This window comes from Ailuropoda melanoleuca, chromosome 1, assembly GCF_002007445.2.
Source record: "Ailuropoda melanoleuca isolate Jingjing chromosome 1, ASM200744v2, whole genome shotgun sequence".
Lineage (NCBI taxonomy): Eukaryota > Metazoa > Chordata > Mammalia > Carnivora > Ursidae > Ailuropoda > Ailuropoda melanoleuca.
The window spans coordinates 104,490,306-104,505,210 of NC_048218.1; the positions used below are offsets into that span (position 1 = coordinate 104,490,306).

General features: G+C 42.4%; 1 protein-coding gene across 8 annotated transcripts in view; it reads left to right on the top strand.

Annotated features, from left to right (window-relative positions):
• Positions 1–14,905, top strand: part of PLCH1 (phospholipase C eta 1) — a 209,147-nt gene that overhangs the window by 26,345 nt on the left and 167,897 nt on the right. For all 8 annotated transcript variants that reach the window (XM_034664135.1, XM_034664133.1, XM_034664151.1 and 5 more), the window contains exon 2: positions 6,892–7,010. In XM_034664135.1, coding sequence (XP_034520026.1) covers positions 6,932–7,010 — 79 coding nt within the window. In that variant the 5' untranslated portion in view covers positions 6,892–6,931. The remainder of the gene's footprint in view (positions 1–6,891; positions 7,011–14,905) is intronic.

Sequence of the window (14,905 nt, forward strand, 5' to 3'; positions counted from 1 at the left end):
GAGGCCTCACAACTTCAAGTCCGACAGAAAAGTTTCTTTTTCCCAACAGTTCAAACAGAAACCTGTGCCTGACTCTCCGTGCTCGGAAAAGGGGTGCACCTCTATGGGCTGGAGGTGCAGTTCTCTGATTCGGCGGGCCTAAGCCACCCCCCCCCAATCCGGGGATGAGCTGCACACCCGCTCCATCTGTGCACACAAAGGAGTTTTCTAGAGAAAAGCCTGAGGACGGGGGTGGGGACGACAGCCCGCAATGCCTGCCACTGCGCGGCTTTTTCTTAGGGGACTTTTGTGGAGCAGTTATTTGTGTGAGGGATTTCTTGTTTCCTTTGTAGAGTGCTAAAAACATTTTTAAACTTCTTGGCTGGTGACTGAAAATATGTCCTGCTTTTCTTAAAGGTGCCATCCTCGGATTTCTGTTTTCATAGGTGGTAGTATCCCACAGCTGTAGCTTTCTAACCGTCCTGTAGTTTGACATTGGTAATTTTAGTCATGAACCTACAGATAAAATGGCAGAAATAAACAAATGGAGAACGGTTATAAAGGTGACTTATCAAAAAAACTTAGGAGCATATAAACTTTGTGGCTATTTATAGTCCATCTGATAACATGTATCCTCTCTGAGTGCCTTACATGGCTTCTTGCATTTCTTATGGCTGCCTTAGTTTTTACTGAGTTGTGGTGTTTTTTTAAGATTTTGTTTATTTGACAGAGAGAGAGTGAGCGAAAGCCAGCGCACAAGCAGGGGGAGAGGCAGAGGGAGAGGGAGAAGCAGGCTCCCCGCCGAGCGGGGAGCCCGAGGTGGGGCTCAATCGAGGAGCCTGGGATCATGACCTGAGCCGAAGGCAGCTGCTTAACCGGCTGAGCCACTCAGGCGCCCCTCCTACTGAGTTTTTGGTGTGTGGAGTCTTTGATTAGAGTTGATTACAATTTATTTTTCAAATTACATGTATTTTATAGAAATATGTTGATATGGCTAGAGTATCACAATATATTGGTAAGTTACTAAATAAAAAAAGTAGATTGCAAAATAGTAGGACCTGATTTGTGTTTTAAAAAAAGAAAATAGGCCACAGTGTCCATGGAAGTTGTCTCTGGGTGGTAAGTGATATCACAATGTACGTTTTTTGAGCTTTTCTGTGTGTTTGAAGCTCTAAAAAATGGTTAAAAATAAATTGCTAAAGATAAATGCATTTATATAGCATTTCCTATAACTTTACCATCCACTAGAAAAAAATTCTTTTTTTTTTTTTTTTTTAAAGATTTTATTTATTTATTCGACAGAGAGAGACAGCCAGCGAGAGAAAGAACACAGCAGGGGGAGTGGGAGAGGAAGAAGCAGGCTCACAGCAGAGGAGCCTGATGTGGGGCTTGATCCCATAACACCAGGATCACACCCTGAGCCGAAGGCAGACGCTTAACCGCTGTGCCACCCAGGCGCCCCACTAAAAAAAAAAATTCTTATTAACCTTGTTCTGGAGGCAGAATCTGAAGCTAGTTTTAATAACAATCCATTACTTCCCTATGTAATATTTCTTAGTCACTGTAAGTTATTAATTTTGTGACTCATTGCAAGAATTGGATATCTATATGTTCTATAAAGAGTTCTGAATGTAACATGTATATTTCATGGAGCTCTTAGGAGATGGAGTGAGCATTTTGAAATTCCCAAAAGAAAGTTGAATCAATTTTTAAACATCTCTGCTTCTGCTTGAATATTGACCAAACAACTTTAAATTGAGTACATGGTGCAATGGAAACACATCTCTAATGTAATCTAAGTTGGTATTTTTTGAAAAATTGATGGAAGTATATTTTAGTAGATATTTTCACGTATTGTGTTCACACAAATGGGACCATGAAACACTCAAGGAATCCTTGCTTTGAGACTCCTGAGGCTGGGGTTCCTGCCAGCTTTATCTAACAGCTATGCTGTCTTCCAAGTGATGCGTCCTTTTTGGGTCTCAGAGTTTTTTTCTGGCTTCACCATGAGAGGTTTAGCTTAGCTGATTTCTAAGATTCCTTTCAGTCACTTCCCCTTAGTGAGCACTGGGTCCTTGGACCATCTAACTCTGGTGGAAGCCGACATAGGGATTATTGCACAACTCTCTCTTTCTCTGCCCCAGCCCTACTAATTCCAATAATCTCCACCTCCATCATCTCTAAATTTTGAAATCATTTGCTCTGATTCTAGAGGCCAGAGAGAGTCCTTTCTTCCTTTAGTCTCCACCAGGCAGGAATCCAGGAAATGGGGCATGTAAGGAGGGCGTCACTGATGTTTACTAAGGGCCTGCAGTGGGTGCACGGCCTAGGCCTGGCACTCAGAGGAAACTTACAGGCTCCCCTAACCTTCAGCAGCAAGCAGATGCCTGGAGAGGTAAGACGTGCGAGCCTTTAATCAACGTAAGGAGGCAAACAGCCTGGAAGCCATAGGGTTCAATTACTTACACCTTTGCGCTCTAGCTCAGCTGTTTGCATTCTCTGTGCCTCCTCTTCCTAAAAGCATCCACCCAGAAGAGTTTCTTCAAGGAGTAGAGATAATATACATGAAGAATGGTTTTCAGTTTTGGTTGTGTTTAAGAATCACCCTGTGGAGCTTTAAAGCCCACTGATGCCCAAGTCCCACCCCCAGAGATTCCCATATAATTGGTCTGGGGTGTGGCCTGGGAGCCTGGATTCTATGGCTTCCCACCTGATTGATTTTAATGTGTAGTCAAGGTTGAGACCCCATGATGTAAAGCTTTATCATAGTTCCTGATACGTAGTAGATAATAACTGGTATGTAGGATTATGGTAGTTCAGTGCCTGAGAGAGTTTTAGGTAAATTGGAGGGAGAGATCCTGGACGCATTTCAGGAAGGCAGTAGCTTTTTTTTTTTTTTTTCTTTTTTTAAGATTTTATTTTTTTAGGGGCGCCTGGGTGGCACAGCGGTTAAGCGTCTGCCTTTGGCTCAGGGCGTGATCCTGGCGTTGTGGGATCGAGCCCCACATCAGGCTCCTCTGCTGTGAGCCTGCTTCTTCCTCTCCCACTACCCCTGCTTGTGTTCCCTCTCTCACTGGCTGTCTCTATCTCTGTCAAATAAATAAAATCTTAAAAAAAAAAAAAAAAAAAAAGATTTTATTTTTTTAAGTGACCTCCACGTTCAACATGGGGCTTGAACTCATGCCCTGAGATCAAGAATTGCATGCCCTACTAACTGAACTAGCCAGGCACCCCAGGAAGGCAGTGGCATTTTAACCAGTCCTTAAAGAAAAGGGCAATGATTACAGGGAGTAAAAAGATCTGGAAGTTGGAAAGGTGGGTGCATGGAAGACCAGCGCTCAAGTACCTCAGTATTACATCTATGTGAGTTTGTGTTTCTGTCTTCAAAGAGTTGAAGGTCTTGGTCCTCATTGAATGTATCCAGGGATGTTACCTATATTCATTATCTATTGCTGTGTAATAAATTACCCCAAATCTTAGTGTATAAGGCAACAATAATTATTATCTTTCATTATTTCTGTGTGTCAGAAATATAGACGGGGTCCAGAGGGGACGGCTTGTCTTGGTCCCTCTGTATCTGGAGCTTCATCTAGAAGACTTGAGGGCTGGAGTTACAGTGGTTTATAGATTCATTCGCTCACATGTCTATGGTTGATGGTGGCTGTTGGCTGAGTGCCTAGCTGGTTCTACCAGTTGGAACACTCCTATCTGGGCTTCCTCACATCGTGGTAGCTGGGTTCTCAGGGTGAGTACCCTGAGAGAGATAGGGAGCCAGGCAGGTGTATACTGTTTATGATCTAGTTTTGTAAGACTCATAGCATCAATTACAACTGATTTTGTTAGAAATGAGTCACTGAGTCCGGCCTATATTCAAAAGAAGGGGAATTAGATTCCACCATTTGAAGGGAGAGAGGAATGTACAAGAATTTATGGGATATATTTAAAAACCACCATATTGGGCACCTGAGTGCCTTAGTCGGTTGAGTCCCACTCTAATTTCAGCTTAGGTCATGGTTTCAGGGTCATGGGATCAAGCCCCATGGTGCGCTCTGTGGTCAGAAGGGACTCTGATAGAGATTCTCTCTTGTCCTCTCCCTCTGCCCCTCTCCCCACTCATGTTAGTGCACTCTCTCTCTCTCTCTCCTCCCTCTCTTTCTCTTAAATAAATAAATCTTAAAAAAAGAAAAAAAACCCTCCATATTGTGTAACAATCTAGTTCCTTCTAGCCTGTCATGGCTAGAATCTTGGGTTTGGAATCCGAAGATATGATTTCAAGTCCCATTGCTACCCTTTCCTAGCAGCATGGGCAAATCACTTAGGTTAATATCCTCTTCTTTCCTTCTTTTATCTGGTTAAGAGGAAGCTAAGTGAGAGTCAGGTATGTTCATGTGTTTTGCTAATTATATACAAATGCACATTATTCTTTCATCTTCTGATTCCACTAACCTTCCCTGGATTACGAATGAAGAGTGCAAAAGAAAGAATGACACAGGAAACCATAAGATCAAGTGAGTAAGGAAAAATGAGCATAAATACAGACAAGGTCCTCTTTAATTCCATGTAACTCAAAATATTTCTAATATGAATAATCAGGGAGCCTGGGTGGCTCAGTCAGTTGAGCGTCTGCCTTGGGCTCAGGTCGTGATCCCAGGGTCCTGGGATCGAGTCCCTTGCTGGACTCCCTGCCCAGTGGAGAGTCTGCTCCTCCCTCTGTCTCTGCCCCTCCCCAGCTCATGCTCTCTCTCTCTCTCTCCCTCAAATAAATAAATAAAAAATATATATGTAAAATCAATACACTTTTGTAGAAAATAGGTATTATTGATGATACTGAAATTATTTCCAATTCTTGCAAAAAGGTATTATTAAAAATATAGATGTCTTTGGGGTGCCTGGGTGGCTCAGTCAGTTGAACATCTGACTCTTGATTTCGGCTCAGGTCATGATCTCAGTGTCCTGGGATGGAGCCCTGCATCAGGCTCTGTGCTCAGTGGGGACTCTGAGGATTCTTTTTCTCTCTCCCTCTGCCCCTACCCCCCCGCTTGCACATGTGCACACACACTCTCTCTCTCTCAAATAAATAAATATTTAAAAATATATATAGATGTCTTTAGAATTGCATGTATGTATATGTATTTTATACACACACACACACACACACACACACACATACATACATATGTAAATGCATGGAAAATGAACTGAAATGATACACACCAAGCAAAAATGGTCATTCCAAGAGAGGAACATGGAATGAAGGAAGAGGGGTCTTTAGATTTTTAAGGATTTTCGATGAATTTCAGTGACTTAAAAAAATTAACGAGCATATATAACTATTATTTATATAACTAAAAATACTGTTGTAAAGGAGAGCTCTTTGTAGTGCTCAGTATTGGGTGGGAGGGGGTGTTGGCTCCAATAACCAGCTGTTTGCTGTCATCGTTTACAACTGGATCCATAGGTGACTTTAACTTAGATTTGTGGGACTCCTCTTTTCTTTTTTTTAAGGTTTTATTTATTTGAGAGAAAGAGAGCACACACAAGCAGGGGGAGGGGCAGAGGGAGAGGGAGAAGCAGGTTCTCTGCTGAGCAGAGAGCCCAACGTGAGGCTCGATCCCGGGACCCTGGGATCATGACCAGAGCCGAAGGCAGATGCTCAACCGACTGAGCCACCCAGGTGCCCCTGGTGGGACTCATCTTTAGCCTGAGGAAGTAAGAGCGACAGCCAGACTTAGCCAGGTGGGAATGAGGCAAGGAGAAGTGGGAGTTGAGGCATGAAGCTGGAGAAAGGGTGGGATAGGTTGGAGTCAGGTAAGATTGCTGTTGGAGAGAGTTAAGAAGGAGGCTTTGAGCCAAGGAGAAGCTCTGGCAAAAGCTACAGGAGCCTTCACCAATTGTTCATTGATGAATAGACAAAGCTCTGAGAATTAATTATTTTTTTTCACCAAGTGTCTGACTTCATCCTGGAGTATCTTTACAAAACTCTAGATTGTTCTAAAAGGACAGATAACAAATCATTTCCCACCTGTGGGTTTTCCTTCATGCCAGCCCTGCTCGGTGTTGCCTGGCCTTTCTCTGTGACCAGAAAAGAAGCTGGAATTCTGGAAAGTTGCTTTAGCCAAATCCTGTGAACAATGGGGGCCTTGTTGAGGGTTATGCACATCAGCTTTTGGAAGAGTTTAATTCATCAGCTCAGATCTCTGCTTTTCAAGCCCTTGCTCTAGTTAGCATTGTGTTTCTCTGTGGAGGGGCAAGCCTGTTGTAGGGGTAGACACTGCTTCTTATTCACCCTGCTTGAGACCTGTGCCCAGTTCTACCTACACCAGTAAGTGCAGTGTGGGCCGAGCCAGGCCTCAATGGTCCTGACTGGACCACCAGTGAATCCAAAAGAGGGAGGCAAGCTTTGTTACTGTGTTTGGCTTACCCATGGCTACATGGGCACTGTTACAGTTTCTAAGATTTCTATGGATTGGTTGCATAGTCTACCAGAGGGGTACGAAGCCAAAATTCAGGAACTGGGAATGATGGTCACCTCCTCTCCTATAGAGAAAGTCCCTGAGAAGTTACTGGCTTTGGCAGGTTTGGGTCCTGGCCAAATATGGGAGAGGCCTGGAGCACATAAGCCAGTCCTGAAACTTATTGTCTGATGGTAGATTTATTCCTCTTGAGATGGCAATAACTGAGTCCCGAAAGGTGCTGTTTGAGAAAGCTACTGTTTGTGGTGTGTTAAATGACATTCTACCCTCTGGGAAGACTTGTGGGAAATTTCCTAGGACGTAGGGGATTCCATGTATGGGGAAGTTGTATGCCGCCTGTGTTGCCTCATCACGCTGGGTAACCGATGCATTATGTTACCAGGGTGAGCGTGTGGCTGCCATTTTCTTCATTTTTGTCTCATTCTGTTTCCCTCGACAGAGCAATTTGGTTTTGATGCTGTGCCAGAAATCTTCTGACAATGAGCTACTGGAACTTGGAGAAAAGAAACTGTGTGCAGTACCGCAGGCATTTTCTGGTGGACAACAGTGTGTTTCATGGTGAGCTGCCTTTTGTATTTGTGGAGTTGCAGCTTTTATTTTGTTTCTGACAGCACTTTTATTCTAGCACTTTGGATGCAAATATGGTGTCATGGTTGGGTTAAACCAAGAGCTCTAGTTAACTTGTTTATGGATAATTTGCCTGAGAAGCCCCACTGGTCTCATCCCCTCCAGTTGGAAGCAGTGTGCCCACCCCAATAACCATAATAGCTTTACCACTTTCTTCCTTACAGATGAGTTCAGATCAGTGCCTTTTCTCTTTTATGCTGTCAGCTCCAGTAATATCCCTTTCTGATGCCTGAACTTTTGGGGGGCTAGACACATAATAAGTGTTCAGTTACTATATGTGGGTCATCAGTCAGTGCTTGTTACCAGCATGGTGTGTGTCTGCTATCAGACCACATCTGAAAACAGAACAGAGCCATTCACGGCACTTACCTGTCATACTCAGGGTGGGTTACTGCAGCCACAAATCACGGAGGCGTCAATACTCGTCATTTTTCCTGGCAAACTAAGATGAATTGCCTGTACCTTGCTGGTGTGTGTGTGTGTTTTGTGATATGTAGTCAGGGATAAGCTCTGTCAGTCCTGCTATCAGGATACCCTTGAGTGAAATTTATTTAGGAGTCAAAGATTTACATGTTGCCTGTATTTTTGGAGTAATCTCCATCGAAAGCTGTAGATTTGTAGAGGGTAGACAGAAATTTCCCAGGGATCAGAGAGCTCTTTAACAATCCTATAATCTAAGTTGCCTTCGACTTTCCAGGTTTAGCTCTTCTTCCCCGATTTGATGATAGACTAATGCTTTTTTATTGCTTTAAATTAAGTTTAAGATAAACTCAGCTTTACTTACTTTATTAAAGTACTTCAGAGGTTATAATGTTTTTTCCCCCCCACATTCATTATGGACCCCACTTTAGGGTTTTCCTAGGTAAGGAGTACTTTATCTTACAGGTTGAGAAAGGGAAGCAGATATGAAATGATTAGCCCAAGTTGACCTAGTTAATTATCAGCAAGGTCAGAGCTAAAATTCCTGCCTCTACCTTTCCAGACTGGCTCTCCTGGCATTGCAGTGGTGAATGGAGGCAGATGCCTCCTTAGCAAAGGAGACAGGGAGTTGTGACCTTACCCTGTGGCCCTGAGTGCTACTCTCTTTTTCTGTGAACCTCTTCTAAAGGTTCTGTTCATTGCTTCATCTCTCTCGCACACGGCGTTTGCCGTGGGCTATTTCCTGTTACAAGTTTTTATTTGTAATAAAAAAAAGGATAAATATGATAAGTGAAGAAACACAGGAGTTAGAAAAACCAGCTTTATTTTTTCAAGTTGTATTTTGTGCCTGTTTGGACCAAGTTCAGGTTTAAATACCTTCATATAGTATTTTAGAATGCCTTTGTCCAGAGATCTCAAAGGCTCTAACAATTTAAAAACAATTTGCTATGTATTTTTATGGCGGTAATACCACTTAGCGTATTACTGTCTTATGCTGAGGGCTTCATGAACACTCATATTGCTTCTTTCGACACCTTCGCAATGTTTATTATTCACCTTGTTTCACAAAGAGGAAGCTGAGGCTTGGGGAGGTTGTGAAGTGGTGATCTGAATTTCAAACTCTGATCTTTCTAACTCCAAAATGCCATCATTTCTTTTATTCCAGGCTGCTATCTCCATTTCAAGAGAGAAATGAGCACTCAGAGGCCCAAGTTCTATCTATCCAGTAGTATTTGCTCTGCTATTAACTAGCTGTGCTATGATCTGGAGCAAATGATGTAATCCTTCAAGCTCCGTTCTCTCTTTGTGAAATGAGCATGCTGGTCTTGATGATTTCGAGGTTGTCTCTAGTTCTAATACCTGAGATTCTTTTGAAGTACTTCTGAGAAGTAAAATGACTGTTATTTTGTGAGCTATGTTTTCACTGAACACGAGATACACAAGGGGGCAGTAGAGCACTTAAAATGTGAATTGGTTGCTTGCATTTTTAGAAGTGCTCTTTCGAAAGGAATTAGAGATACTAGATTTCCCCAAGATTGAAAGGATCAAAGCCAAATAGAATTATGATTGTATTCATTTATAATAAAGCAATAGCTTTAAGTATTTCTTTTCTTTTTTTTTTTTTAAAGATTTTATTTATTTATGCGACAGAGAGAGACAGCCAGCGAGAGAGGGAACACAGGCAGGGGGAGTGGGAGAGGAAGAAGCAGGCTCATAGCAGAGGAGCCCGACGTGGGGCTCGACCCCATAACTCCGGGATCACGCCCTGAACCGAAGGCAGACGCCCAACCGCTGTGCCACCCAGGTGCCCCTAAGTATTTCTGATAGTGTAAAATATCATTTGGGGCTTCTATGCCTCAGGATATGTAGAATGATGCTCTACTCTTCCTCTTTATTTATCTCTGCAAAAATGAACGTCTGTTAGATAGGAACTTATTAACTTAATGGAGAGTTGTGAGGAGTCTTGGTACATTTTAAGCCAGGGGAGCTCTGGTGATAATATCTTTGAAGAGGACTTCAGAACATGCCTGAGAGGAGAGAGAGGGTAGGACGTGTTGGGTCAGAAATGTCCGATATCTTTGGAAGGGGCTTCTGGAATATGGGATCCGCATTTGGATGCTTTTTGCCTACTAGCTTGGCTTCTCCTTGTCTATGTTGATAACTCTTCTCGTATAACCAAATCAATCAAAACAAAAAGGAAGAAAATCTCTTCCATTATAAACAGAAAAAAAAAAACATTTCCTCTGCAAGATAATAGACTTTTAGACTACACAGACTTCACTGTGCAAATTGTGCTGGTCAGACTCTTTACATACAGATTTAAGCAGTAGTCCGAGGAGAAAAGAGCTGTATGAAAATGAGGACTATAGGGGTGCGTGGGTGGCTCAGTTGGTTAAGCGTCTATCTTCGGCTCAGGTCATGATCCCAGGGTCCTGGGATCCAGCCCCACATCGGGCTCCCTGCTCAGTGGGAAGTCAGCTTCACCCTCTTCCTCTGCTTGCTGCTCCCCTACTTGTGCTCTCTCCCTCTCTCTCTCTCTCTGTCAAATAAGTAAATAAAATCTTTTTTAAAAAATGAGGACTATATGGGCTACAATGGTCAATAAAAGTAAAAATAAAAAAAAAGTAACATTTGTATACTGTTTCACAGTTCATAAAGCATATTCATAGCCTCATTTTCTGAGTAAGGAGGTGGTATGTTCTCATTACCCACAATCCCACAACCCAGAGAGAAACACTGTTAATAGTCTGTTTCTGTCCAGTGTTTTATCTTCTCTTTCGCCTTTGCAACAATTCTAATGGTAGGAACGGAATGGCTGGAAAAGTTAGCAAATGATCTATAAGCCCTATATTGGCCGACAAAAATGACCTGGTTGAATTGACATAATTCTGTGTTCAGTGATGAGAGGAACCCTGATAGGAATTATGAAAAGCTGTTTTTTGTTTCCCACTCATCTGTCCTTTGCCCAGATTTTTAGGGGATCTATGGCTCCAAAGGGATTGTGTACCTGCCGAAGAAGCCAGTTGCTGAGGTTTGTCTGTATTTGGCTTTTATTCACCTGCTATGTTTGAAATAGGAAAAAAAAAAAAAAAGAAAAGAAAAAAAACTTGGGCAAAGAATGATTTGTGTTGTTATGAATCTTTTTTTTTTTTAAGATTTTATTTTTAAGCAATCTCTGTACCCAATGTGGAGCTCGAACTCTTAACCCTGAGATGGAGAGTCACATGCTCTACCAACTGAGTCAGGCAGGTGCCTCTGAATCTTGTTTTAATAGATTGTACTTGGATGAATTATTCTTCTTTGAAAGTTACGTACACTGTCTGCTGTTTCTCTTGGTTGTAGTGAATTGTGTGTTTTTTTTCTGACCTGGGACAGATTCTTAAACCAATAATCAGTGTATTTGCAGTTAATATATAAAATTTTTTACGCATATAAGTTTTCCACACATTTGAATTCCTTAATAGAATAAATTTAGAGGTGACTTAATTTTTGTTTTCATCCACTGCTTATTATAATTGTGATGTTGGAAAGAATTATTAATTGCCTTCCTCTAAGTTATTATGGTATCATCCCAACTCATATTGAAATTTATTTCTGTTGCTATCATGTTATATTGAATGTTTCTGAATGGCCACCACAAATCTAGAGTAGAAAGGTTTTGAACTGAATTATGAGTCTCTCTTACTACCCAGGGATAAAGTGAAGGGTAATTCTCTTATTAAGTGTGTAATATGTCTTTTCAAAAAGTGCCTGATATGTACTTTTACTTTGCCTCAAGCAACCCTCTAATGCAACTAATTAATTTAGTTAATTAATTTAATGAATTACTTTCATCTAACCTCCGTTTCTTGGCCAGAGGCCCACTTGATGATGTGAATTTAGAAACTTGGCTACCAGTTTGTAAAAGAAAGTAGGCTCGGATGGGATCCTGGAGACTAGTTCTGTTCCCAGTTTCACTACTAACGTGTGTTGCCTTTGTTGCCTTTGGGGATCCTTGGTTTCCCTCTCTCTAAAATGAGGGTTTTGCCAGCTTCCAAAGTTCCTACTAGCAGTAAGGCTTGAGGTCTCTGTGTAGTCAGACATGAGGATGGGTATGTAGTGAATGAGAGTGTCCTACAGGCCAGGAGGTAGGAAGGAAAGCCTGGCCAGATGGTAATCAAGAGGAGGTAAGATTCTCTTTGACTGTAAACTTTGTAGTTAGCTTTGCACTGGCAGAATGTTACATTTCTCTCTAGGGAGAAGGGGTGTGTGTGTGTATACACGTGTGTGTGCACACATGCACGTATGCGTCTGTAAGCGCTCATGAGTTCTCCTGACCATGGAGAGACCAGTAGTTACGACTGATAAGCAAGTTTTCAGGACAGATGTCATTATTTTCAAAAAAAGAAAAGTGGACAAGTTCACCCCCCCTACACTGGAATTCCATCTTTACTGGAAAAAGAAGGAAGAATGTCAGACCCTGCCTGGTATATATGAAAGGACAATGAACTTATGCAGAAGTGAATGGTTTTCATTAATGAGGCTGTTTTATTAACGTGTTATGATTTCAGCAGCAGCTTTAGGGGTCTGGGGCATTACTAGATTTTACATTAGTGTTATTACTGAGCTTAGTTTTTCCATCCAATGATTGTATAAACATCTTCTAGGTCCAGAAAATATGAGTACACATAGAATTACTATTAATTCAATGACAGTCAAAAATTTGCAAGCATCATTAAGATGAAAAATATTACCTCTTGGGAGCCCCTGGCTGGCTCAGTTGGTAGAGTGTGCAACTCTTGATCTTGGGGTCATGAGTTCAAGCCCCACATTGGGCATAGAGATTGCTTTAAAAAAAAAAAAGGTATTATCTCTTGGAGAGTAACACTGCATGTAAAAAATTTCAAGCATGATTTGAGAGAGAGGGTGGGGAAAGAAAAGAAGATAGTCCATAAGGGAGAAAATGTACTGAGTCATTTAAATTTTATAAATTATAATAGAAGTCATCCTGGAATCAGCCTTGCCCAGTAAATTCCTCTTTAGCCCAGCCCTCAAGTCTCCCCTCCCCCATCCCTCACCCCCAAAGGATGGCCACCAAGGCAGAAAGCATCTAGTGAGGTATTCTTTCAGGTCTATGATGTTCTGGTGCACCTTGCAAATATGCCAGTGGCAGTGAAGGCCTGGGCAGAAGCGGGCGTGGCCTGACCTAGGTGTGGCACCTTGCAGGGGCTGCCCTGAAGCTGGGTTGCTTTGGGTGAGTTGTTCCCTATGGGATCAAGTTTCGGTGTCAGCAAAACGCTGTGACTTAGGACAAATGACTTAAACACTTCTTACTAAGTGCTTGTGTTTTTGTGTTTTTTGTTTTTTTTTAAGATTTTATTTATTTATTTGTCAGAGAGAGAGCACGAGCAGGGGGAGCAGCAGGCAGAGGGAGATGCAGGCTCCTGGCTGCGCAGAGACCCCAATGCAGGACTCAGTCCCAGGACCCTGAGATCATGACCTGAGCCAAAGGCAGACGCTTAAATGACTGAGCCACCCAGGCACCCCTAAGTGCTTGGTTTTCTTTTTTGGATTTTATTTTAGTTTTAACCTTCTCTCCTCATCCCACTTTTAAACAGAGAGTAATTGGAGAATTTGCTGTGAATTAACTGACGAAATTAATTTATACACTTTCCTCTTTCCATTGTCTGAGACAAATTACAGCCAGCCTTACAAAAGTGGATACTTATGTACTAGTTATAACACAAAAGAAATAACCTTTAATGTGAGCTGGTGTGAAACAAAATGATTCTGTAGCTTTTTGGGAACATGTGCTGTTCCTTCATTTCCTGGACTGAGAGAAAAATTCTCAATGAAAGCCTCAGTGAAATACTATTTACTTTATATTTTAAAATTTGAGGTTAATTTCTGTTTTTCTCTATGATGGGCATTCCATCTGGAGCTGGTTTATTGCATATTTTCAACTTAGTGTAGCACATACACGAAATTGTTTAATTTTTCTCTAACGCTTTTACAAGTACTCTTTGCAACATCTTGGGCAGATTCTATTACTTTCTGGCTACTTTTTGGTTATTGAGGGTTTAATCTAATTTAAAACATTCAGGGACACCTGGGTGGCTCAGGCGGTTAAGCGGCTGCATTTGGCTCAGGTCATGACCCCAGGAATCGAGCCCCACAGTGGGCTCCCTGCTCAGTGGGAAACCTGCTTTTCCCTCCCCCTCTGCCTGCCGCTCCTCCTGCTTGTGCTGCTCTCTTGCTCTGACAAATAAATAAATAAAATCGTAAAAAAAAAAAAAAAAAAAAAAAAAAAAAAAAAAAAAAAAAAGAGATCTTTCTAAAAAACAAAACAAAAAAAACCATCTCACACTCCTTTCTGTCCCATCTCCTTCCTGAGCCCCAGCACAGGCCTGAGCTGCCTGTTGGGGGTTGAGGGTGGAGGGTCAGGTGGCCCTGCTGTGCATCTTCCCCTTGAGGAGGAATTCAGGCCTGGCTCCTCAGAGTTTGGTACAAGGAAGAGAGATGGGGAAGCAAAGTTCTAGAAGGCACAGCTGGGCACCTGGTTTGTATGTCAGTGGTGACGAGGTAATCCAGACTCCCTCTGGGTCCATCCTCTGCGAATGTTTAATTTCACTTGGCCCCTCACTAGGGCCTCTTTCAGACAGACCTGCTGTCTCCCTCCAGCCCCACACATTGTCCCTTCTTAATTCTGTCTGGCTGAGGCATGGCTTCCCTTGCCCTGAGGACACTTGGGCAACCATCTTGTCCCTGCCCCTCTCTTACCTCCATGTTTGTTCACAAGGAGTTATGCAGACTGCTGTGGGCTGTGGAGGATGAGGCGGGGTATGAAGTTGTTGCCTCCTCTTCCCAGATCTGCTGACTGTAGTCTCTTTTGTCTCTTCTCACACTTTTATAGGGATGACTCCCACAAGCCTAAAGAAATCTCTGAATCATTCTTTGGTAGCTCTTCCCCTGCTTGTCTCTGGGGGTGAGGGGTACTTCCTCTGATTTCATTCCTCACCAGTGCCATCCTGCCACTCCAGGCTCTAGGCTGTACACATAATAGGGGATCAGGGAATGTGATTTTGAATAGATGGAGTGCTATCCCTGTAACCCTTGATAATTCTCCTTGGATCCCTCCAGAACCACTCCACTCTGGTTCTTGTCCACTAAGATTTTGAATTAGGGTTACTTAATTTCCCCCAAAGTTTCTGGTATGCATTGTGCTTGCTTTGTGCCAGGTTCTGTAGCTGGATTGATCAGAACCAAGCAATGATCTAGATTCATAAGTCCATGCCGAGATGTCTTAGCCTCTTGTCCCCATTGGGGAATCTAATGATGGGGAGATTTTGCTGGGTAACTGAATCCACTGTGATCTTCTTTCTTGTCATGCTTTCTATGTCGAGGACACTCACATTCTGTAATGACAG